Source organism: Gigantopelta aegis, chromosome 7 (genome assembly GCF_016097555.1).
Source record: "Gigantopelta aegis isolate Gae_Host chromosome 7, Gae_host_genome, whole genome shotgun sequence".
Classification (NCBI taxonomy): Eukaryota; Metazoa; Mollusca; class Gastropoda; order Neomphalida; family Peltospiridae; genus Gigantopelta; species Gigantopelta aegis.
The window spans coordinates 40,401,164-40,425,755 of record NC_054705.1 but is presented as its reverse complement, the minus strand read 5'-3'; the positions used below and the strand labels follow the sequence as shown (position 1 = coordinate 40,425,755).

The following is a 24,592-nucleotide window of genomic DNA, read 5'->3' as shown; positions in this document are numbered from 1 at the left end:
TTGATAGAGAAGTGAACACCACAAGTCCTGTGATTGGTTATAAATGTGAGTGTGTTGGTTGTAAAAAAAATTAGTTTCATCTGGGCTAAAAATGTATGCCATTTTATTTCATCTAGTACCACTGTGTCAAGTAGCCTTGTGCTTGGAACATGTATGGGGTACCTGTAAAAAAAAGTACTCAAATTTTGTGCAGAACTAGGGTGGTCATAGACACTACCCGTTATCTCAGAAATAAGCAGCTTGACACCCACTTTTTTGTGATTCACTTTAAGGGTAAGGGGTGGTAGTATTTATATCCGTGGCGTTTATGTCGATTGATACGTTGCAGGTAGGAGTTTTAGCCACATATGTTACTATTGTCGTCTATGGGATTTGATTTGGTAGTATACATCCGGCAAGATGATTGGGACGTTGCTGTTGGGAACAAGCTTCATTCTGTCAAACCAGTCCTGAGAGTGGCAGTCCTCCTACAGGGGGTGCAGGAAGGATGAAGTAGTCTTGTGTCGTGCCCGCATATTTGACTTAATTCATTTATTTTAACCCTCTAGTGCCCAACTACTCAAAATAAATACCAAAAATTATCACATTCATTCAACTTACAGATGTTAGTGTACATGGGACATTCATTCAACTTACAGATGTTAGTGTACATTGGACATTCATTCAACTTACAGATGTTAGTGTACATTCGACATTCATTCCCAGGTTGGTTTTTGAATTTTCATAAATTTGGGCATTTACGGAAAATGTAGCATTAACCTTGTAAAATACATTATTATGGCATATACCTGTATCAAAAATAAACATTAGAGTCCAAGACCATAAGGTGAAGTAATTTTTGTCTCAGAAACTTGATAGAAAGTAAGTTGCCTTAGTGCCCCTCTTTTGAAGGAAAAGTTTGACATTGTGCCCCTCCAACTTGCCTTGGTTCCACTCCAACTTGCCTTGGTTCCCCTCCAACTTGCCTTGGTTCCCCTCCAACTTGCCTTGGTTCCCCTCCAACTTGCCTTGGTTCCCCTCCAATTTGCCTTGGTGCCCCTCCAACTTGCCTTGGTGCCCCTCCAATTGCCTTGGTTCCCCTCCAACTTGCCTTGGTGCCCCTCCAACTTGCCTTGGTGCCCCTCCAACTTGTCTTGGTGCCCCTCCAATTTGCCTTGGTTCCCCTGGCAAATTGGATTGGTTCCCCTCCAACTTGCCTTGGTGCCCCTCCAATTTGCCTTGGTTCCCCTCCAACTTGCCTTGGTTCCCCTCCAACTTGCCTTGGTGCCCTAATTTGTGTTATTAAACCGAAGGCAACCCTTGCCATGCATCCCAAAAATTGAAATTCGACCCCTGAAATAATTAATAAAAAATACCTCTGAAAGAAAAAAAAATAGGGTCGGTTCTCTTTTCTATGTATGTAGAAATGTAGGGTCTGTTTCCCGGAAACACAATTTTTTATTCTTAGGCCTGAGTATTACAATGTCATTCACATGTTTCCGAGATAGCTACGTAATTATAAGATGTTAAATAGTGGTCACTAATCAATTTTAAAGCAAGACATTCCCTGGACATGCTATTTTTCACACTCCTGGCTTTAAAGAGACAGGTCCTAATTTTTAAATGCTACAACATATTTTTTACTATTAAAGCCATTTTTGATCATTTTAAATTAGAAGTACTCACATCTTATTATTTAGAATATAAATTTTTGTACACCTGAAATGGTTCTGGTCATCCAGTTTTTTACAATACACAACAATGCATTTATCATAATTCTAAAAACGCACATTCGTTTGAGAAGTAATGGTTATCGAGACAAGCTCTAGGTATATTTAGATGGTATTTCCCGGTTTAAACATCACAGACTTTAACTTCTCTGGTTTTAACCTTATCCAAATGTGTGTTTTAAGTTTGTAGATTAACTAAACTTAGTGTCCATGTTTATGGGATGCAACTAGGGTCTGCGCCTTTAACAAAATATGTATATTATTACTAATGTTAGCAATCGATTGGAATTTCATCATCAGTTATAATTGTTATAATTGGTTTGCACTAACCAAAGGAAGGAAATGGTTTATTTAACGATGCACTCAACACATTTTATTCACGGTTATATGGCGTCAGACATATGGTTAACAACCACACAGATATTGAGGGAGGAAACCCGCTGTCGCCACTTCATGGGCTACTCTTTTCGATTAGCAGCAAGGGATTTTTTATATGCACTATCCCATAGACAGGATAACACATACCACGGTCGTTAATGTACCAGTCATGGTGCACTATTTACCCAAATTTGGGGACATTTTTTTACAACCAGAAATTATAAACATGATGTAATATAGATATTTTTGGCTTCGGTCTCATAACCTTATGCTTTCGACCTAAACTTTCGGATTCGCAAAAGCACAGAATTGTGCTAAATTCACAGCTTGGATAATCATTAATAAAGACTGATCAATCAATTTTCGATTGTAATCGTTCATTACAACATCACTATTTCAGGCTATAGGATTTCAAATTTCATGCAAAACGCTTTTTCAGTTCCATGCCTTGTGATCATGGGAACCTGTTGGAAACTGTTTAAAATTAGGTTCTGTTGAGTAGTCGTACTTGATATAACAATCATGGGAAACAAAATTTTGGTTCTGTGATTTTACCGACACAATACCAGAAACTCGTTTCCATGAAATCCAAAGGTCTGTATTTATTACCTAAAAATGTTGTGATGAATCCACAGATGATCTGTACAACTCCGATGACAGTCGGTAGCCGATGTCTCGAGTCCACGTGACTCCCGATCTGGTAGTACATGTCAGGTCGCAGGTCATCCGACGTGATCTCATCTATCTGTTCATATTGGATAGTCATGTTTGGGTAAATCTGGAACAGTTTTAAAATCAGTATTACGTTCATATTGGATAGTCATGTTTGGGTAAATCTGGAACAGTTTTAAAATCAGTATTACGTTCATACTGGATATTCATGTTTGGGTAAATCTGGAACAATTTTAAAATCAGTATTACGTTCATACTGGATATTCATGTTTGGATAAATCTGGAACAGTTTTAAAAACAATATTACGTTCATACTGGATATTCATGTTTGGGTAAATCTGGAACAATTTTAAAAACAATATTACGTTCATACTGGATATTCATGTTTGGGTAAATCTGGAACTGTTTTTAAAACAGTATTACGTTCATACTGGATATTCATGTTTGGGTAAATCTGGAACTATTTTAAAAACAATATTACATTCATACTGGATATTCATGTTTGGGTAAATCTGGAACTATTTTAAAATCAGGGTTATGTTCAGACTGAATATCATCTTTAGGTAAATCTGGAACAATTAAACATTATTACAGGGCTCGAACTTAAAGGTGACACCGACAGCAACTGCCGCCGTTGAGATATAAATAGCTGTAGGTAGAGAGCATCACCGACACCACTTTTATGTCGCCAATAAAGCTCCTTAACAATGGCAAAATGCATATACACATTATCTGCCAGTATTTAATATTTGCACATTTGATATGTCTATACACTCCAAAATAACCTTTCAGTCATGTTTATTTGCTGCAAATGTCACTTAAAAAACTGCCATGGGCAGGCTCAAAATTGCCATCGGTGGGCTGTTTCACCTATGGCAATTCGTTTAAAAATTGCCGAAGGAGACAAATTCTTAAGTTTGAGGCTTGTCCCGGGACAGAGAAAAATTAAGGGGACAATTTTGAAATTTACATCCAAAAATTAAATAGTGGGCCTTTAAAATTTTAATGCACATCTCTAATTAATATAATTAATAAAGAAAATTCTACTCATTAAGTTTGAGCCGTGTTTTGAGAGATAAAGATGGAACAATACTGTTAACCATTATTATGTGAATTGTTTTAGCCATCTTGTCCACCCAGTCTTCACAAGGAGAGGTGAGTGATCACTCCCACTCCCCTCCATACATGCCTGAGATGTTTTAGGAGAGTGGTAAATTATTGGGAGTTTGATCGCCTTGCAATAATAATTTTAAAAACTAATCTTCTTGAAATTGCTCACCATTCCTGGAATTTGTTTGTGGCCCGAGTGTAAAAATCACTGGCCTCGAGCATCAGGCCACCGTACTCTAGAAGGCCTGTTCCAGCAGGGTAATCTACAAACAGGGCTCAAACTTAACGACGGCACTGATGGTAACTGCCGTCACTGAGATACAAATTGCAGTAGCTCAGGAACATCTCTGTCCTGGACCAAAGCCACTGGCTATCCAGAGACTTGGCCCACAACAGACATGCCTGAAACCTTAGTGGGATATGGGCATGTTAAAAATACTCACACAGACTCAGGGACATCACCGACTGTACAAAATTGCCATCAGTAAAGCTTCTCAATGCAAAAATGAATGTTTAACGACACCCCAGCACAAAAATACACTATTGAGTATCTTTTCAATGGTATACATTATCTGCCAGTATATAACACAAGTATATTTAAAATATGTCTACATACAGAAAAATAACCTTTCAGTCATCTATTTGCTTCAAAAATATTTTTTTTAAACTGCCGTGGGCAGGCTTTAAATTGCAGTTGGTAGGCCATTTCACCCACAGCCATTTTGTTTTAAATTGCTGTGGGAAAGAAAGAAAGAAACGTTTTATTTAATGACGCACTCAACACATTTTATTTACGGTTATATGGCGTCAAAACATATGGTTACGGACCACACAGATAATGAGAGGAAACCCGCTTTCACCACTTCATGGGCTACTCTTTTCGATTAGCAGCAAGGGATCTTTTATATGCACCATCCCACAGCCAGGGTAGTACATACCACGGCCTTTGATATACCAGTCGTGGTGCACTGGCTAGAACGAGAAATAGCCCAATGGGCCCACCAACAGGGATCAATCCCAGACCGACTGTGCATCAAGCGAGTGCTGTACCACTGGGCTACGTCCCGACTAAATTGCTATGGGACACAAAGTCTTAAGTTCCAGCCCTGTACAACTCTCCTTGATTGATATTAAATTTATACAATCACTGAAATGTCATATATGATATACTTCCTGTTGATTTTCCAATAGTGGGGAAAATAAGGAACTCTTTCCTCATATATACTTCCTGTTGATTTTCAGGGCGTGACATAGCCTAGTGGTAAAGCACTCGCCTCATGTGTGGTCAGACTTGGATCAATCCCAGTCTGTGGAACCATTGGGCTATTTCTCATTTCTGTCAGTCAACAACGACTGGCATATCTGATATCAAGAGTCGTGGTATGTGCTAAGCTGAGTATTCTGTTTGTAGGATGGTGCACATGAAAAATCCCTTGCAGCTTGCTACTACTCTAAAAATGTAGCAGGTTTCCTCTCCAAGACTGTCGGAATTATCTAGTGTTTATCATTGATTAGCCAGTGATTAATAAATCATGTGTTCCCTTGTGTCATTAAACAAAACAAACTCAGTTTTTCAAGCGAAATAAGGTTTTTTTAAATGTGACAATCATTCATTGATATACCTAAAAAAGGCCCCCTGGATCTTGTGACTTCCTGTCACAACCACCAAATCAAACACATCTAGAAGTATGAGGAACTATAAATTACAGAAAACACAGATTAAACTAGAGTCATTTCTGGCAAATGTCAACGAAACAACTAGAAAATAACTGATGAAATAAACAGAACCATAATCCACGCTCGGAACATCACTTTCGTATGCCCATTCGTTTTAAAAATGATTTCCGCCAAACGTTTGGAGCACTGGGGTTGTCAGAGGGCCTATAGGTTGGACTATACCAATTAAAATCCCATAGGCGACCATGTTGACGTTTGTGTTTAAAAACACTACATGCACTACTACCACTTATAGTCCGTACCACACAGCAAGGGGTCCAACCTAAACCGTATGACACGTGCTTGAACTAAAAAATGGCGGATAATTCTCGCTTCGATGCACGACGGTGAGTACATTTTGTCTTACAGCTGCATGCTGAATGCCTTTCTGATTAAAATAATATTGCGATACTGCTCTAGAATGAATATTCTATCCACCTCTTTACGTAATTCTCGATTTTGTTCAACCCAAAAAAAACTATTTAAGAAAAACCTCGTTGTTATGACGGTCAAAACAAACATGATCAAAATATTTGGTGTTATTTTAATGAAACTAGTTATATTTATATACTTTGAAAGTGTCATGATGAAAGCTTGTACACCATGGGAGCTAAATTATGCAGATATGTTTTGGAAAGTCATTTTATAATTGTTCATCCAAGACATTTCTTATAGTTTAGGCACATCTTCGTCTGCTCCCTTGGTTTAAGCCAAGATTTCGTTTACTTCAAAAAAGTATATTTGAATTTGTACCCCTAAAATATCGTGATTATATTTTTCAACTTAAGGTGTGTGTTGTTGTTTTTTCAGTAATGCGGAGATACAAAAAGAGGCCAGTTAAGCCTTCACCAATAACGAAAGAGGAAAGTTGTTTCCCCGTCTTGACACCAAGAAGATCCAGTTCTGGCAAAAGGCTGTGTAATCGTCGTACCTCAGACTTTACAAATTGCACAAATAAATGTTTCCTCAATCCATTTAAGAAAGCATCTTCCATATCAACACCTATAGATGTAAATCCTACATCCAATAAGGAATTTCCAACACCACCACAGCAGAGATCATCAAAAAAGAAAGGAGAAAAGCGATTTAGGAAGACGTTGTCATTCGCATCTCAGAGTGTAAATGACAGTGATGATAATCATACATTTCAAGTGTTAGATGAACCGTCCCTTGACGCAGACATGTATACTGATGGTATAACAGAAACAATGTCACTCTTCAGAAGCAGTGTTCAAAATGGCTTTTTTTCCCCACAAAAAACCCCCAAAACAAAACAAAACATTTCCTGTGTATTATTTAAAGATACGCTAAAATGGCACTGTCACGGTAATTCATCCTGCGTGAGGTATTCTGAAGCCAACAAGGACTTGTTTTGGACAGGAACTCTTTTGGAGGTCAGTTTATCAGATTCATGAGAGGATTTTCTCGCCGGGATATATCCTGGACCACCTCAAGGAGTTCAACCTGCACGTGCCAACTACAAGGTGGATGAAGGAAAGATACTTCCTTCATTATGACTTGGAATCAAGAACAAATGTTTTGTGTTCAGATGTTACATGCAATTAAATTGTACACATAAACTAAGTTTCAACTATTCAAATGCGTTCTTATTTCTAAAAGAAAACCTAAAAAAAACCCACCCAAGCATTGTTCGAGACCTGTGAATGCTTATATATAATTGATTTATGATTTGATTATATGTACATTTATATTCAAGGGCAGCCTGAATAGTCTATTTATCCTGAAACTGATACCACTGGCAGCAGTAATGAAACATTTAGGTTATCACAATCCAGATGACAAACATCTCAGAGGCTTTAGATTGGATAAAAACGAATTGTGATGCAGTATTTTTAATGTGACGTCACAATTGTAATTCCTAATTTTTCTCTGTTCAGCTTGAAAAAATTAAAAACAAAATTTAGTAGAATGGCAACAGAAATGTAATGCAAATCCCCTCATTTATGAAATAAGTTTCTCAATTCATGAAGGTTGACCATCTTACTTATGTCACTCACGTTAGTCAATTTTCAAAACGTCACCTAAGACTAAAACCCATGTGTTAACTAACGAGAGTGAAATAAATACAATAATCAACATCTGAAAACCCCCAGATGTAGGTCAAGGGTCAGTCACGGTCACAGTAACCTATTCGAGATACACGGCATGCATCCGTATACTCGGATTGCTGTTTTAGGTGTCCAGTGGGGGACTAACAACAAACTAATACTACATTACATTATAATGTTGATTTATTAAACAATATATAAAAACTAGATCATGTCCTTGGAGATGATTCCTAGTTAACAACACTCGTCCACAGTCAGTGCACTGGTGCCCGCCTGATCTGCCGTGATGGACAACCACATGTCTGCGGACGGCAGACCTTCCAGAGTATAGTTGGCCACAGTCTTCACAAACTGTTCTGAAAAACAAAATTTGGAACATACGATTAGGTGTCCTAAACCCGGGGGAGCAGACAAAGATATGCCAAAACTATAAGGAAATTCTTGGATGGATAATTATATAATGACTTTCCAAAACGTATTTGCTTAATTTAGTTTCCAGGGTGTACAAACTTTCATCAAGACACTTTTTAAGTGTATAAATATAACTTGTTTCCATAAAATAACACCAAAAACTTTGATCATGTTTGTTTTGGCCGTGAAAACAACGAGGTTTTTCTTCAATAGCTTTTTTGTGGTTGAACAAAATCGTTCATTCTAGAGCCGTATCGCAATATTATTTTAATCAGAAAGGCATCCAGCATGTAGCTGTAAGACAAAATGTACTCACCGTCGTGTAGCGAAGCGAGCTTTATCCGCCATTTTGGTAGTGGTATACGAAGTTCAAGCATGTGTCATACGGTTTAGGTTGGACCCCTTGCACAGGGAACGCCTTTTTTCATACTGTGGAATTTACTGCAAGTTATTTACCGATTGATTTGTAAATTACAAATAGTATTAACAAAATTGTTACTCCCAAAACACTTTGACCTTTCTTCTTACGTCAAACACAACTGAAATTATTTGGTAGGAGGATGGGACTGTTAAGTTCTAAGATCACTACCCATCAGACAACCAAAGAGACCAAGTGAAAACTGATTTTATTTCTAACTACAGCAATATATAAAACAAGCAAAGAAAAACAGTATGCAAATTAATGTGTGCTGACAAGGTTAGCCCTTCCTCCCTGGTGCCAACAATTAAACATAAACGCTCTTATCTCAGCACTGAGAGAGACACGGGTTTGCTAATTACACACATCCGGACCAGTATCTCCCCTCCCAAGTAGAAACTATTTTATATGGCTTAATTTACCCCCTTGAACTTGAACTACGAATTTAAAGTTAACCCCATATATTCTAACAATGATTAACCCCATATATTCTAACAATGATTAACCCCATATATCCTAACACCTCCACCAATAAAACGTAAACTTCTCTTCAGAAGTTAACGCCAATAAAATGTACCTTTATTTTTAAGTAAATTGGTACTCACCCTATAATCATTTTATAGAATTACACTTACTTATCCATTGTCTAATACTTATCCAATTGAAAATATTGTTTATCACTGTTCATTATTTTCCTTTTCACATGCTAGACTGTCAAACATTTCACATGCTGGATAGTTAACACTTTTCACATGCGGGATAGTCAACACTTTTCACAACTAGTAGATTCTTGACAGACTGTCTGCATTTCCATTATCAGTTCCTTTCGTGTATTCTATGATGAACTCGTATGCTTGCAGGATCAGTGACCATCTTAACAAGCGCTGATTCTTCGCCTTCAAGTTGTTTAACCACACAAGCGGATTGTGGTTAGTTTGGATGGTAAATGGTGTTCCCGCCAAGTAATATGATAGGGATTCTACTCCCCATACAATTGCCAAACACTCCTTCTCAATTGTGGCGTAGTTTCGCTCTCGTGGCAATAACTTCCTGGACATAAATGCCACTGGGTGTTCGTCACCTGCTTGGATTTAACACAATACAACTCCAAGAGCATGATCACTTGCATCAGTCTGCAACACAAATTTCTTACTGAAGTCTGGATTGATCAACACAGGTGCATTGGTCAATGCGTCTTTCAGTGCTTTGAAATCTTGTACACTTTTATCAGTCCAATGAACTTTGTTTGGGCAATTCTTTCTCAACAAATCAGTCAAACTAGCGGAAATTTCGGCGAAGTTTTTGATGAATTTCCGGTAGTAGGATGTCATTCCCAAAAACCTTCTGATATCTTTCTTTGTGATGGGCAGTGGATATTCTTTCATGACACTAACCTTGTCAGGTTATGGCTTTACCTGACCTTGTCCAACAATATGTCCAAGTACCTTAGTTTCGGATGCTCCCAGCTCACATTTTAATGGTCTAACTGTCAGCTTAGCTTTCCGAAGGTTATGGAAAACCTCCCGAAGGCTTTCCACATGGTCATTCCACTCCATACTGTGGATTATGACATCATCGAAATACGTTTCTACATCTCTCACCGATCCCAATGCCAATTTCATCAATCGAGCAAAACATGCTGGTGCTGTTTTCATTCCAAAAGGCATAACAGTAAACTCGTAGAGCCCAAATGGTGTAGTAAATGCACTCTTCTCCCGTGCTGATTTGGACAGAGGTATTTGATAGTACCCCTTGGTCAGATCAAGTCGGCTGATGAAGTTGGATCTTCCCACAGCTTCGATTGTTTCATCAATCCTTGGCATGGGGTAACTGTCAAATACTGTAATGTCATTTAGCTTCTTGTAATTGATACACATTCTTAGTGTCTTGTCAGGCTTTCGCACAAGAACGACTGGAAACGAATATGGACTTCTTGACACTTTGATCAGCCCTTGCTTTAGTAGATCGTCAATGGCATTCTTGACTTCACCCAACTTAGAATGGGGAATTCTGTAAGGCGCTTGACAGATAGTGGTATCAGATGTCAACTTGATATCATGTTCTATCAAGTCTGTACAGCCAGGCTTTGAAGTCAGTACATCTGAGAATTCTTCACAGATTGCTCGCAGTTGTTCTTTTTGTTCTTGTGACAGCACCGGATTGATTCTGACATCTCGGTAAGACTCAGTGTCATCAGGAAAGATAAATCCACTCGATTCCTCTTCTTCGGTATCATTATGTGCACCAACATACATGATAGTTCTGGGATGATATTTTCTCAACAAATTGATGTGATATACTACACATACTCGACGACCGCCAACTTGAACTGAATAATTGACATCAGACACTTGCTTTACCACTCTGAACGGACCCTGCCATTGTGCAAGCATCTTCTTTGAACTGGACGGCAACAAAACCAGTACCTGGTCACCAGGCCAAAACTTCCGTTCCTTGGCCTGTTTTTTTCTGTCATACCATGCCTTGGTATACTCATGTCGTCTTGTCAAGTTTTTTTTCTCAACCACACTGGTAACTAGTGCCAGGCGTTCCCTGACCTTAGTAATGTGATCCAACAATGTCTGACCATTTTCAGACTGTCCCGTCATGGCTTCATATACAAGATCCAGAGGTCCACGAACAGGCCATCCATACAAAAGCTCAAATGGTGCAAACCCGGTCTCCTGATGTGGTACCTCTCTGTACGCAAATAATGTATATGGCAACAGAACATCCCAGTCATCACTACCACTCATGGATAACTTTTTCAGCATTGCTTTTAAAGTTCCATTAAAACGTTCAACAACACCATTCGCCTTGGGATTATACGGCGATGTTGTCACACCCTTGACTCCAAGAATCTCATATAACTGCTTCATCAATGTACTTGTGAAGTTCGAGCCTTGGTCCGTCAAGATTACCTCAGGTACACCTGTCCTGCTAAACATTTCAATCAGTTTATCAGCAATCACCTGTGCTTCAATTGACTTCAGAGCAAAGGCCTCTGGATAACGTGTGGCTTCATCTACAATGGTTAAAATAAACTTGTTACCTTTCTTTGTTCTGGCCAGTGGACCGACAATATCCATGGATATTTTTCTGAAAGGTTTAGTGACTTTTGGTACTGTCCGCATTGGTGCGATTTCGCCTGGTTTCTTTTTGGCAAACTTCTGGCAGACGTCGCACGTTTTACAGTGACCAGCAACCTCTTTGAGTACTCCAGGCCAATAGAACCTTGCCATGATTCTCTGTTTAGTTTTTTCAACACTAAGATGTCCAGCTAGTGGTCTGTCATGAGCCAGTTCTAATATCTTCTTTCTCATAGACTGTGGAACAACTAATTGCTTTCCTTCTTTGGAATTATCTTTGGTTCTCCAGTGACGATAAAGAATTGAGTCTTCCCAGAAGAAAGCACTGAATTCACATCTTGCTTCTTCTTCTGTCTTCAGAGCAGTTTCTCGAATCTTGTTCAGTGTTTCATCTTCCCGTTGTTGGGTCGCTAATGTCTCAGCATTTGGCAGGATATTCTCATTTATTTCTGATGTTTCAGCCATTTGTTTTTGTACCTGAGGGAATTCAAGTATTTCTTCTGCTTGAGCTTGGGCTCTTGTCACTGCATTAACTTTGGCTTTTCTGTCAATGATATCGATTCCAAGTAAAGCATCTTCAACCAAACCCGGCACACCACCAACCTGTCCATGTCCAGAGTAAAATGGAGCGTCTATCTCCACAACAGCAAGTTTGGCATTGAATGGTTGCCCTACTGCTGTATACAGCACTGTGCTCTGTCCCTCTAGAATGCAGCTTGGGGGAACAAACTTTGCCTTTATTAAAGTTAGTTCACATCCTGTGTCCTTAACAAATGAAATGTTTTTTCCATTCACCTTTCCAGGTAGGTAGATTAGCTTATTTGTCTGGTGATTTTGGATAAAGAAAGTCGCTTGATTTCGGCTGTCACCGTATCGTTTTCTACAGTGGCGTGCCAGATGACCCTGTTTGTGACATATAAAACACTTGATATCTGGTTTTATTTGTCTTGAATGATTCCTTTCATCATGCTGATCTCGGTTTTCTCTGATTGTAGTGTCTGATTCTACGTAATCTTCCGCCGCTTCCACTACACTGCCTGAACCTTTGTTTCTCACAATCCACTGTGCTTGTGCTGGAGGTAACGCTTTTAGAAAGAAAGCTTCACACAGCTGGTCAGTTGGATCTTTATCATCGATAAACCTCTCCACGTACATCCGTATACGAGAGTTCAATCCCCTGTATGTCTCTTTCCACTTCTGCTTGATTTGATCAAGCAAAACAAAGTAGTCCGCCGGTCGCCGTCCAAACCTGGTAAACAACGCCCTCTTCAGACCCTTAAAGTCCTGGCTTGATTCGCGTGCTACTTCTCGTGCAACACCGGGTAATAAGGTTCTTAGCTGCAGCACTTTAACCTTATCATCCCACCCGGCTTGTTGGGCCACAGCCTCAAACTCGGATAGATATGTTAAAATATCTTCCTTTTCCACATCAAACGGTTGCATTTTCACTTTCATGGACAAACTCGAACATTTTAACTCCTGTGTATCTTTTGATTTCTGTAATTCCACTTCCAAAGTTTTAATTTGTTTAGCATTGTCTAATTCAAGTTCTTTTATCCTAAAATTCATTTCTTCCTTCTCTCTTTCTCTTTCCATTCTTAACTTCTCCATTTCCAGTTGAAATTTCATTCGAGCCATTTCTACTTCTTTGTCATGTACTTTCTGTAATTGTTTCTTTGTTAGTTTTTGTTTGTCCATTTCCAAAAGTTCAACCAATTCTTGATCAGGCTGCATTTCTTCAGCACCAACATCTGACATCTTGCACAACGTAGTTCTTAGAATTTAACGGGTGAGTTTTCACTATACAATCCCGGACGAGCCCCCAGTTGTTAAGTTCTAAGATCACTACCCATCTGACACCATCAGGCAACCAAAGAGACCAAGTGAAAACTGATTTTATTTCTAACTACAGCAATATATAAAACAAGCAAAGAAAAACAGTATGCAAATTAATGTGTGCTGACAAGGTTAGCCCTTCCTCCCTGGTGCCAACAATTAAACATAAACGCTCTTATCTCAGCACTGAGAGAGACACGGGTTTGCTAATTACACACATCCGGACCAGTATCTCCCCTCCCAAGTAGAAACTATTTTATATGGCTTAATTTACCCCCTTGAACTTGTACTACGAATTTAAAGTTAACCCCATATATTCTAACAATGATTAACCCCATATATTCTAACAATGATTAACCCCATATATCCTAACAGGGACGGATTATAGATGTGGGACTTATGATCTGTTTAGTTTTTATTACGTAACCCTCAGATTATTTTCTAGCAGAAAGCCTGACTAAATGTCATTCAACATGGACATCTTTACGAGAGATGTTAATTTATACTGGAAATATTTTTTTCATTAGATGCAGGACTTTTCCAGGGAGGGGTACGACGTTTTAAAAAGGGGCACCAACAATATGTAAAAGTACACTGGCCATTTTATATGGCAATACGTTCCTCAAAACACCAATGCTGACGAAGATATTACAGGGCAGCACATACCACGGCCTTTGATATACCAATCGTGGAAAAGGGTTGTTGGAACGGGAGAAAATCCAATCAGAGAATGGGTCCACTGTAAGGGGGTTCGATCCTGCGACCAAATCTCCCCAAGCGAGTCTTCTACCGACTGAGCTAGATCCCGTCTCCAGCAGCACCACCACCCCTACTTCATTTAAACAACCGGCATCGGTGGTGTCGTGGTTAAGCCATCGGACATAAGGCTGGTAGGTACAGGGTTCGCAGCCCGGTACCGGCTCCCACACAGAGCAAGTTTTAACGACTCAATGGGTAGGTGTAAGGCCACTACACCCTCTTCTTCATCACTAAGCACTAACAATTAACACACTATCCTGGGCATACAGCCCAAATAGTTGAGGTGTGTGCCCAGAACAAATCAGTTGAAATGAAAATGAAATGAAATGGAGCCATTGGCTTACGAAGATGGGATGAAGAAGACATTTTGAACTTACTTGAACAATAATACACACACACACACACACGTACTCACAAGACAATTGTTTTCCTGTGCACGTATTAATACTATTATACAACATATTATGTTTAATGATAATGAAGGAAAAATCAAATGGTTTTAAAGAAAATATTATTATTATTTTATTTTATTTTATTATTATTTTATTTTTATTATTATTATTGATTTTTTTTTTTTGGGGGGGGGGGGGCAGAATAATTATTAGAATGAACGAGCATGGAAGGCACAATACACTAGAGGTTCCGGAGGCATTCCCTCCCCCCCCCCCCCCCCCCCCCCCCCCAGGAAATTTTGAAATCTAGAGGCTCTGAAATACCATTTTCGACCATTTCAGGGAGTTTATATGCTTAAAACGTCAATATCAATAACCAGTAAAGAATTAGGGATGGGAAACTGCCTCCCCCCACCCCCACCCCTCCTATCTACGGCCCTGATGAGACGATTTGCATAGTTGTATATATGCCATTATCTTTGACAAATTTCAGCTATTTACAAACTTTGCAGCTACTCTGAGACCATTCTTATTTGGTGCACGGGAACTTTTTCACGATAGTATATAATATACAGGTGGTCCGAAACCGTGAAGGATGATAAAAACAAAAATCAGTCCTTAGCTAATGAATAAAAATAAAGTTCTATTTTTAGTGGAGAGCATGCAGTATCTGCTATCTTGCAATTGGCATCTTTTCAACAGACATTTGTGTCTCTGTTTACTAAGTTTACTATACATACAAATACTAATTGACAAAAGAAACGCAATGTACAAAATATATATATAGGCCTACATATATATAAAATGTACTGTTTTGTTGTTTTTTGTCGCTCAGTATATAATTTATGTAGATTAGTGCACTTTGGAATACTACTTTCCACACGTTGTATCCCTTCCCGCTAGCCCGAGGTTCCGTGACTCGGGCGATCGATTGCTCACAACTAGTGATCTATGACTGGTACACCAAATACCGTGCTATGCACTGTCCTGTCTATGGGAAAATTCATAAAAAATATCTCTTGCTACTCAATTGCCTCTTTCGTTGAAATAATCGTATGTAAGAAGAAACTCGCTCCGTCTCTCTCCCTCGCTCCGTCTCTCAAAAACCTGAAATATGTTCAAGACGAGTGCTCGTTAGACTGGTTTTTGCTCTTAACGTTAAATTGTGATTTGATACAAGACGGTGGTACCAAACATTTGACATCCAATAGCCGATGGTTGGATAATCAACGTGCTCTAGTTGTGCCGTTGAACAAAACAAACGGTGGTACCAGTTAAATTGTTCTAAAGCGACCGCCCTTCTGAACACACCACTGGGGGTCGATGTTGTTGTTTGTTTTTTGTTGTTGTTTTTTTTTGGGGGGGGGGGGGGTTGTTGGTGTCGTTTTGTGTCTGTATGGCGTCTCTCTCTCTCTCCGTGTGTGGGGTGTACGTGTTCGTGTCTCTTTCTCTCCCATGTGTGTATTGTATGTATTCATTAAAGACAGAACAAAAAACAGCAATGAGTCTTTATTCACAAATACTACCATTTTGTGTTCACAACTGAATAAAGTTTGCTCCTCTGGTTCCGTTGCCACCTATTTGATTCACACAATATTACACAAACTGTCTATTAATAGACTCCCACGTGATGTGTTGTAACAACACATGATGTGTGATAACAACAATATAACACGGTAATCCCGCTAACCGGTGTGCAACAAGTATTTCATCTTTGCTTGGAGGCGTCCACCTCAGAATTTGGACACAACCCCCCTCCCTATGCATCTCCCTTTTAACACTAGGAATAGTATAGTATTTCTTACTTAAAAGTTCACATCCACAAGGCACTGAAACACACCGATTATGACCCACAACACACACGCACAAACACACACGTCACAATCTTACACACAACCAAAAACAAAATCACACACACGTTCGTTCATACATTGTGTTACGTTAATTGATTGTTCTAACAACATGGCCGTTCTCCACTCTATCGCATGACAGAACAGTTACACGTCCAAGTGAATATTTCCAAATTAGGTCACACAGAATGCACTTGCAATGCACTTAACTCGTGCCACGTGACTATTCTTGCCAGCGGTGTTCGCCCTATATGTTACATGTGGGTATTTCCCAATAAGGTCACACAGAAATGCACGTGCACTGTCCTGAAGCTCGTGCCACGTGACTATTCCTGCCAGCGGTGTTCGCCCTATATGTTACATGTGGATATTTCCCAATAAGGTCACACAAAAATGCACGTGCACTGCCCTGTAGCTCGTGCCACGTGACTATTCCCGCCAACGGTGTCCGCACTGCATGTTACAACATTTGTAGAACGTCGTCATAGGTTCGTCCGCTGATCTCGTCTGGATCTGCATGAAAAACGCGCGATTATGCTCGCACTTCGGGCACTTTTCTACAAAGAGAAAAAATGAAATAAAACAGACATGATTGAGATCCCTCCATTTGTCAAAAAGCTTAAATACGCTCAGGTCTGAAACTTACCAAAACGACAACCTAGTTTTACGTATCCAAGTTTTAGTTCGCCAATTAAATTTAGGACGCCATTTACATGATACCTGGCCTGGTGCTTATAAAACTCTTAAGAGTCTAGACTCGAGACTAATAGAATCTGAGACACTAATGTCATGACAACGACATACAAATTGTATGCGTGTGACGTCATTAGATTGTGTCTGGACCCCTGCGCGTGCTGTAACCCACCGTGGTGCAGGGGTGTAACATTCTCTTTGAGAATGGCCAATAAGGCACAAATCTCCTTGTTTTCTTCGAGATAAAATTGAAATTTTGAGTAAAAGTCAGTATCTATCTGTGATATTTGTATTTTTGCACAGTTCTTCACACTGTTTTTATTTAAATATTGAATTTTTATATTGATGTTGATCATCACTTTATTTGTTTGCATTACCATAGTTTGACACCCAATAGCCGATGTATTTTTCGTGTTGGGGTGTCGTTAAACATTCATTCATTCATTCATTCATACGAAGGGAGGAAGAAAGGAAATAGTTTATTTAACGACGCACTCAACACGTTTTATTTATGGTTAAATGGCGTCGGACATGATTAAGGACCACACAAATATTGAGGGAGGAAACCTGCTGTTGCCGCTTCATGAGCTACTCTTTTCGATCAGCAGCAAGGGATCTTTTATATGCACCATCCCATAGACAGTATAGCATATACCACGGTCTTTGATGTACCAGTTGTGGTGCACTAGCTGGAGCGAGAAATAGCCCAATGGGCCCACCGACAGGGATCAATCCCAGACCGACCGCGTGCATCAAGCGAGCGCTGTACCACTGAGCTACGTCCTGCGCCTTTTTAATGGCACGACAACGCCCTACAAATTGTATGTGTGACGTCGTTAGAGATTGAGTCTGAATTCTAAAAGTTTGATAAGCACTGGCCCTGGTAGGTTACGCAGACAAAAAATTGGTTTTTGAGTTTGGGGTTTCTTCTCTACTTATCTCTATGGTCCTTTATTATATGTCTGACGCCATATTACTGTAATTAAAATGTGCTGTGTGCTTCGTTAAATAAAATATTTCTTTCTTTCTTTCTTTTTTCTTTTTTTCTTTTTTTTTAATTACAAAACCTAGCCGAAATGAGCCTTATTTAATACCATACCTCTCCTTGAAAGCACGTGGAACGTAAGAGGAAACTGAACGTTGTGCTTTGGTCTCACTTTCCCAGTCATTACTAACCAGGCCCAAACCGCTTCCATTTTCTAAACCTCGAACTAACGAGAATAGTTCCTAGTTAATAACAGATTATTCAGAGTTCCAGTTAGACGCACGCCATGGTGAAACAGTTTGCCGGGTGTAACGTTCGTGAAATGTGACCTATGTCCGATAGGCGTCGTTACACCAATAGCCATCAAATGTATGTCCATTAATAATAGCACTATCAGCAATAACTTCCATTCTAGTGGTATAGAACACGACACGACAAATGGCTCAATAAATACGTTAATAGCAATGTTTTCTTCCACAGCTCCCAGCTAATATATAATAATAACAGTTATTTTAGCTTATATACGCCCTGGTTTATCAGCATTATTAAGTGTTTAAAACATGCTGTAAATGTCTTGTAATGTAACAATCCAGGACTAAGAAAAAACATTTAATGTACTGTGAATTAATTTTGAAAAAACCGCTTAGAACTGCTTTTGAACACAGCATAATGTGCGTGACAGAGGTCTCGCTATTTACAACAGAACATTTCCTTCGCAGCGCGCCAAAAAATATCGACGTCAAGCTTTCACATTAGCATTTGATTACCACATCGAGATAATTCTGACAGGCTTTACAAAGACGCGCACAATGCGGGTGAATACGTGAATAATACGGGGTTGAAACATACGTAGCCAATACGTAGACAATACGGGTACTTTCACACACGAAGATATGGTCGCCCCGATATCTTTGTATCAGTGTAGCATAATACCAACGACCATATTTAACCAACTCATAAAACGCATATATATTACTATTTATTAGGGCTATTGTTGGAATTAATCAAGACTTGGAGGGATCACTGGAACTGTGGCTGGGTGGGGTATCAATATTTTTTTTAATGGCATAGAATTTGAACGACAAAACCATTAACATTTTCAAAATCGCATCACTGCACAAGGCAGTCAAAAAGACGTTTTGACAATATCACCACTGCTTCCACGAGTAAATGTCAGGGGTTTCAGAACATAAACCATGTCTGATTTCTGAGTATTATATCCGATTAGCAAGATCACGATCCCCAAGACCCCCATTACTCACCACTACCTTACCTCCACCCCCCCCCCCCTCCAAAAAAAGAAGAAGAAACAAACAAGAGAAAAAAAACCAGGCCGTTGTGAGACTACGTGTTAGAAAGAAAGAAAGGAAATGTTTTATTTAAGGACGCACTCAACACATTGTATTCACGGTTATATGGCGTCAGACATGGTTAAGGACCACACAGATATTGAGAGAGGAAACCCGCTGTCGCCACTTCATGGGCTACTCTTTTCGATTAGCAGCAAGGGATCTTTTATATGCACCATCCCACAAACAGGGTAGTACATACCACGGTCTTTGATATACCAGTTGTGGTGCACTGGCTGGAACGAGAAATAGCCCAATGGGACCACCGACAGGGATCGATCCCACACCGACCACGCATCGAGCGAGCGATGTACCACTGGGCTACGTCTCGCCCCGACTACGTGTTAGATGCACACACGACGTACCCTGAGTTGAGTCGACGTTTTCCCACGCCTCCGCTCCTCCCAGCACATCGTCTACTTCCTTCAGTTTGGGATACTTCTTGTAAGAGATCTGAAAATTAAACATTAAAATAAGGACGAATACACACCATTCATCTAACATTAGTTACAATGAGTTGTTTCAAAAGCCAGTTGGATACGTTTGTCAGGGAACATTTTGTTTATCAAAATCCTGATTAGCGATATTTCTAGTCAATTAAAAATTGATTAGCAACTACTGAACTTTAATGTTTTAAAATTGTGTAGCGACCTCTGAAACGTGCGTAGCGAATCGTGATGCGATACTGAACAAATACTATCTAACGGCATAAGCGTACGAAAACCTCTAATTCGGGCAACATTTTCAGAGATATTTGGGGGAAATGTGCTACCCTGAGACCTTTTTACCATGTATTTCCAACAATCTATCCTCAAAATTAGTTGTAATGCATGTAAAAATGCGTAGTGATTCGTTTGCAAACCCTATATAGCTGTTTGGTAGTAATGCTGATATGAATAAATGTTATTATTCAAATTCGGACACGTTCGTTTAATTCGGGCAAAAACCTGTCTGCACCTCACCCCGTACATGGTAGCCCGTACGCCTAGGTCTAGCGGGCACGGATTTGGTATTCTCTTTCTTACATGTCCTTATAACGTATGTTTAAAAGAAATGTAATCATATTTTTCATCTAAAACGTATTTAAAAGTTTACGCAGTTAACTTAAATGACTATAGAGCATTTAATAAGTGTTTGGTAGGCGGATATTGCGCAGAACGTAGATAATAGATACATGTAGATTGGTCTGATGGTTAGAGAGCGTTCATAACGGTCCAATTGTCCGTCTAGCTCTCTTATCGTTAGAGTATGCTCAATCTATATTTGATATTCTAAATGATAACTACACTGGAAAGTCCACCAATTATATATATATATATATATATATATATATATATATATATATATATATATATATACAGTGTTTCTGCCAGAAAGAAATTTATGGGTATGACACTATGGAATTGAATGCAACCACAGTCAACAGGAGGTATGGGGGCCTCCCCCACAAAGAAAATGAGTTACATTTAGGGTTAGGGTTAAGAAAATCATACAATAATGATAAAGAGTCATTAATTTTGTCAAAATGTTAACTTAAAAAAAACAACAATTTACCCTCTGGCAGAAACTCTGATATACATACATATATATATATATATATATATATATATATATATATATATATATATATATATATATATATATATATATAATAAACAATTTGTAGGGAGGGAGTATAGAACTTGATAGGGTACAAAATGTTATTGTATTATTGAAGAGGGGGTGTTTGTCAAGATTTCCGCGCCGTTTTCTAATAAACTCATATATATATAATCTATTCATAAGTAAAAGGCAGACTGCCATGACAATTTGTTTTAGTATTTATTTAAAAAACAAAACAAAACAAAAACACGAAACAAAATTAGAAACCAAAAACATCTAATAACGTTGTTCCAATGAAAGAAAGGACCATGAATATTTGTATAAATGGCCTAAACATGAATAAATTATTAAATGAATAATTTTAAATAAATAAATATAATAAATAAATTGATAGTCGTCAGTGACGTGGTACGATTCAGTGATTCAAATTGACAAGCGACCGATGCTTTAATTATTATGGAGGAAATTACGTGAAAGAAGACAGCTTACCTTTCTGTTTACGTTCTGTACGTAGGGGCACGTGTTGCAAGCAAATCGGAAACATTTAGATCCCTCCTCCACAACTAAAACGTTGGCGCAGATCGGACAAAACGTCAGCATCTCTAGCGATCAAATACACCGGTAATAACGATTTCTATCCTATTTTATTTACCACACAAACATTGCATCGCACTAGACCGGTCCTTGGTCTTCCTTTGTATATCCCACCTTTTATGTTTGTGTATTCTTCCATAATTTATTCAGTACAACGAATTTCTTTCTTTTTGTTTCTTGGTTTCTTTCTTTTTTTTAGGCCAAACAAAAAAATAGGTGTGTTTCCGATTGCATCCCAAAAAAAATTAGGGTAGGTAGGTAGGGTTTTTTTGTGTGGGTTTTTTCCCCATCCCTTTCTTCCTTAATGTGTGTGTACTTATATAACATTATCTATAAATAATATATATGGATTTGTGGCATAAACAGATGTTTAAAATATCGAAATAACCTGTACCAAGGCTATGTTCGTACATTCGGTTACTTCCGTGACCGACCAAACTGTTCGGTGGTAGCTAATCAGGGGAAGGAACGCTATTACAAAAGCTTTTCCATAATTTCTTGATGTTTTTCGGAAGGGAGTTACATGTGCAAAATGTATCGTATACTAATAGTACGTAAACAATGTGCAAGGAAGGAAATACTCTTGTTTGGTGATGTTGTCCTCTTTTATTTTTAATTCTTTAATTTTTTTCAGTTTAAGAGAAAAATAATTAGGGTCGGGGGGGTAAAACTAGGGACGGTCGGTCGACCGGAAACACACCTATTTTTTTGTTTGGCCTTAGTAGATGTGTATTGTAACTGATACATCCACTTTATATTTAGAACTACCTTCAGAAGGAAGTTATTTTTTTCTTTCTATTTTATATTTTTATTTTAAAGAAGTAGTTTATGGAATGAATGAATGAATGTTTAACGACACCCCAGCACGAAAAATACATCGGCTGTTGGGTGTCAAACTATGGTAATGCAAATAAATAAAGTGATGATCAACATCAACATAAAAATTCAAGGTTTAAACAAGAACAGTGTAAAGAACTGTGCAAAAATACAAATACAAATATCACAGAATTTTACGGACACCGAATTTTACTCTAAACTTCAATTTGTGCTGTATTGGCCATTCTCAAAGAGAATGTTACACCCCTGCACCACGGTGAGGTTACAGCACTCGCAGGGGAAGTAGTTTATGGGGTCTTGGGGTTCTTGCGCACTAGACTAATAGAAAAAGAACTGATATGTTTAATATCGAACAGCGTTTCATACCATCTGTTGAGGACCTGGTGTTGTCACCAAACAGCTCTCTACCTCTACCACCCCCCCCCCCCTCTCTTTAATGGGGTTGAGGACGAGGACATATGTGGGGGGGGGGGGGGGGGGGAGGGGAGAGAAAAGAAAAAAAATGGGTGGAGAAAAAGGTTTCCAAACTTGTTTACTATTATAGACCGAAAGCAGAATAGTGTTTAACATTATGATTAAGATTATAATGGTTTTTGGGGTGGGTTTTTTTTGTGTTTTTTGTTTGTTAGTGGGAAGCTCTAATATTTTGATCGGGTGGGTCTTTCTGTAGAGCAAGTCCCTGTTAATGATATATGTTAGGCCATATTAAAATCCAATTTGTTGTTTTGGGGTTGTTTTTTCTCCAAAATGTTCTCGGGGATGAAATTTTATATTTTCAAGACACTGGAAATAGCTGACATAATAGCTTACAAAGGGAACAAACATGGATGAGCATCTAGCACCAAAGTGGCCCTAAGGCATTTACCGTCGGAACGGTTACGGGTGGGGATAAAAAAAAAATGGATTTATTTTATTACGGCCTACTTTGAAGTGCATTTATATTTTATTTTATTCATTCATTCATTCATTCATTCATTCATTCATTCATTCATTCATTCATTCATTCAAAAAAAAAAAACCCCACCCTATTAAAGGCGCATACCCTAGTTTTAGCCCGTAAAAATGGACACTAAGTTTAGTTATTCTACAAACCTGCAACACACATTTGGATATGGTTATTACAGAGTGAAGCTAAAGTGAGTGATGTTTAAAACAGGGAAATACTGTCTAAAATAACTAGAGTTTGTCTCATTAATCATTACTTCTTAGACGAACGTGCGTTTTTAAAAACTAGGGTATGTCGCTTTAAAACATTCCTTTTTCTTTCTTTTTTTTACAGATGGATTCTGACACGGTGAAACAAGAACAGAGAACGTTCCTGAGGGAGAGATTTCTGCGCATGCTTGGCTCTCTCACGGGTAGAAAGGTTTCCGTGTTTATGTACGAAAACGCCAAAGTGAGCGGCCATTTTGGTCCTGCCGACATCGACTTTGAGCACGTGCAAGTGTCCAACCTGACGACGCCGATGGGAGTTATCCCCCATGCTATTGTTAGGACGTGTGATATTTTTTCAATGAAAATTGACAGTGTGAACGACAGTTAGAACTTATTGAACGTGTATTTTGTTTCATTCTTACAACTACAAGGCAGTTGTTTTTTACTGTGTTATTTTAATATAATAAATACATTTTAAATCGAATTGTTTATTTAACTTATTATTCAAATCGAATAATATGCACATATAGAATATATTTTTTTTTATATATTAAAAAGTAAAGTTTGTTTTATTTAACGACGCCGCTAGAGCACATTGATTTTTGTATCTTATCATCGGCTATTGGACGTCAAACATATGGTCATTCTGACACTGTTTTTAGAGGAAACCCGCTGTCGCCACATAGGCTACTCTTTTTACGACAGGCAGCAAGGGATCTTTTATTTGCGCTTCCCACAGGCAGGATAGCACAAACCATGGCCTTTGTTGAACCAGTTATGGATCACTGGTCGGTGCAAGTGGTTTACACCTACCCATTGAGTTTTTATATATTATAATTTTGGTCAAAGCAGGTGCGTGTGCAGGGAATTACGAAGGAAAGGGTTCAGATTGTAGCAAGCGAAGTATCTAGGGCAGGGCCGTACCTTGATCAAAATCCTAAGGGGGGGGGGGGGGCACTACATTTTAT

The 24,592-nt window shown here is 38.7% G+C and overlaps 3 protein-coding genes across 8 annotated transcripts in view; all 3 read right to left on the bottom strand.

Annotated features, from left to right (window-relative positions):
* Window positions 1-5,695, bottom strand: part of LOC121377796 — a 31,093-nt gene extending 25,398 nt beyond the window's left edge. For 3 of the 5 annotated variants that reach the window (XM_041505893.1, XM_041505894.1, XM_041505891.1), the window contains exons 1-2: window positions 5,492-5,695; window positions 2,697-2,865 (exon numbers count right to left, since the gene is read on the bottom strand). In XM_041505893.1, the coding sequence (XP_041361827.1) occupies window positions 2,697-2,853 (157 nt within the window). In that variant the 5' untranslated portion in view covers window positions 2,854-2,865; window positions 5,492-5,695. Of the gene's footprint in view, window positions 1-2,696; window positions 2,866-4,312; window positions 4,677-5,491 lie in introns of those variants that run through there. The other 2 variants (XM_041505895.1, XM_041505892.1) reach the window with 2 other exon arrangements.
* Window positions 5,696-7,888: 2,193 nt separating this feature from the next.
* Window positions 7,889-9,868, bottom strand: LOC121378083 (uncharacterized mitochondrial protein AtMg00860-like). The gene is made up of 2 exons (XM_041506183.1): window positions 9,607-9,868; window positions 7,889-8,010 (listed from the first exon to the last, which is right to left on the bottom strand). Exons 1-2 carry the CDS (start codon window positions 9,866-9,868, stop codon window positions 7,889-7,891), a joined length of 384 nt encoding a protein of 127 aa, XP_041362117.1.
* A 6,187-nt stretch (window positions 9,869-16,055) lies between these two features.
* LOC121377107 (DNA-directed RNA polymerase III subunit RPC10-like) lies at window positions 16,056-21,666 on the bottom strand. 2 transcript variants are annotated; one of them, XM_041504983.1, is made up of 3 exons: window positions 21,528-21,666; window positions 19,802-19,889; window positions 16,056-16,966 (listed from the first exon to the last, which is right to left on the bottom strand). In XM_041504983.1, the coding sequence occupies exons 1-3, from the start codon at window positions 21,636-21,638 to the stop codon at window positions 16,839-16,841; spliced, it is 327 nt and encodes a 108-aa protein (XP_041360917.1). In that variant the 5' UTR covers window positions 21,639-21,666; the 3' UTR covers window positions 16,056-16,838. The 2 variants fall into 2 exon arrangements, 1 of the variants encoding a protein (XP_041360917.1); XR_005958581.1 differs by lacking the exons at window positions 19,802-19,889; window positions 21,528-21,666 and adding an exon at window positions 17,056-17,194 and having other exon boundaries at window positions 16,825-16,966.
* Between the last annotated feature and the right edge of the window lie 2,926 nt (window positions 21,667-24,592).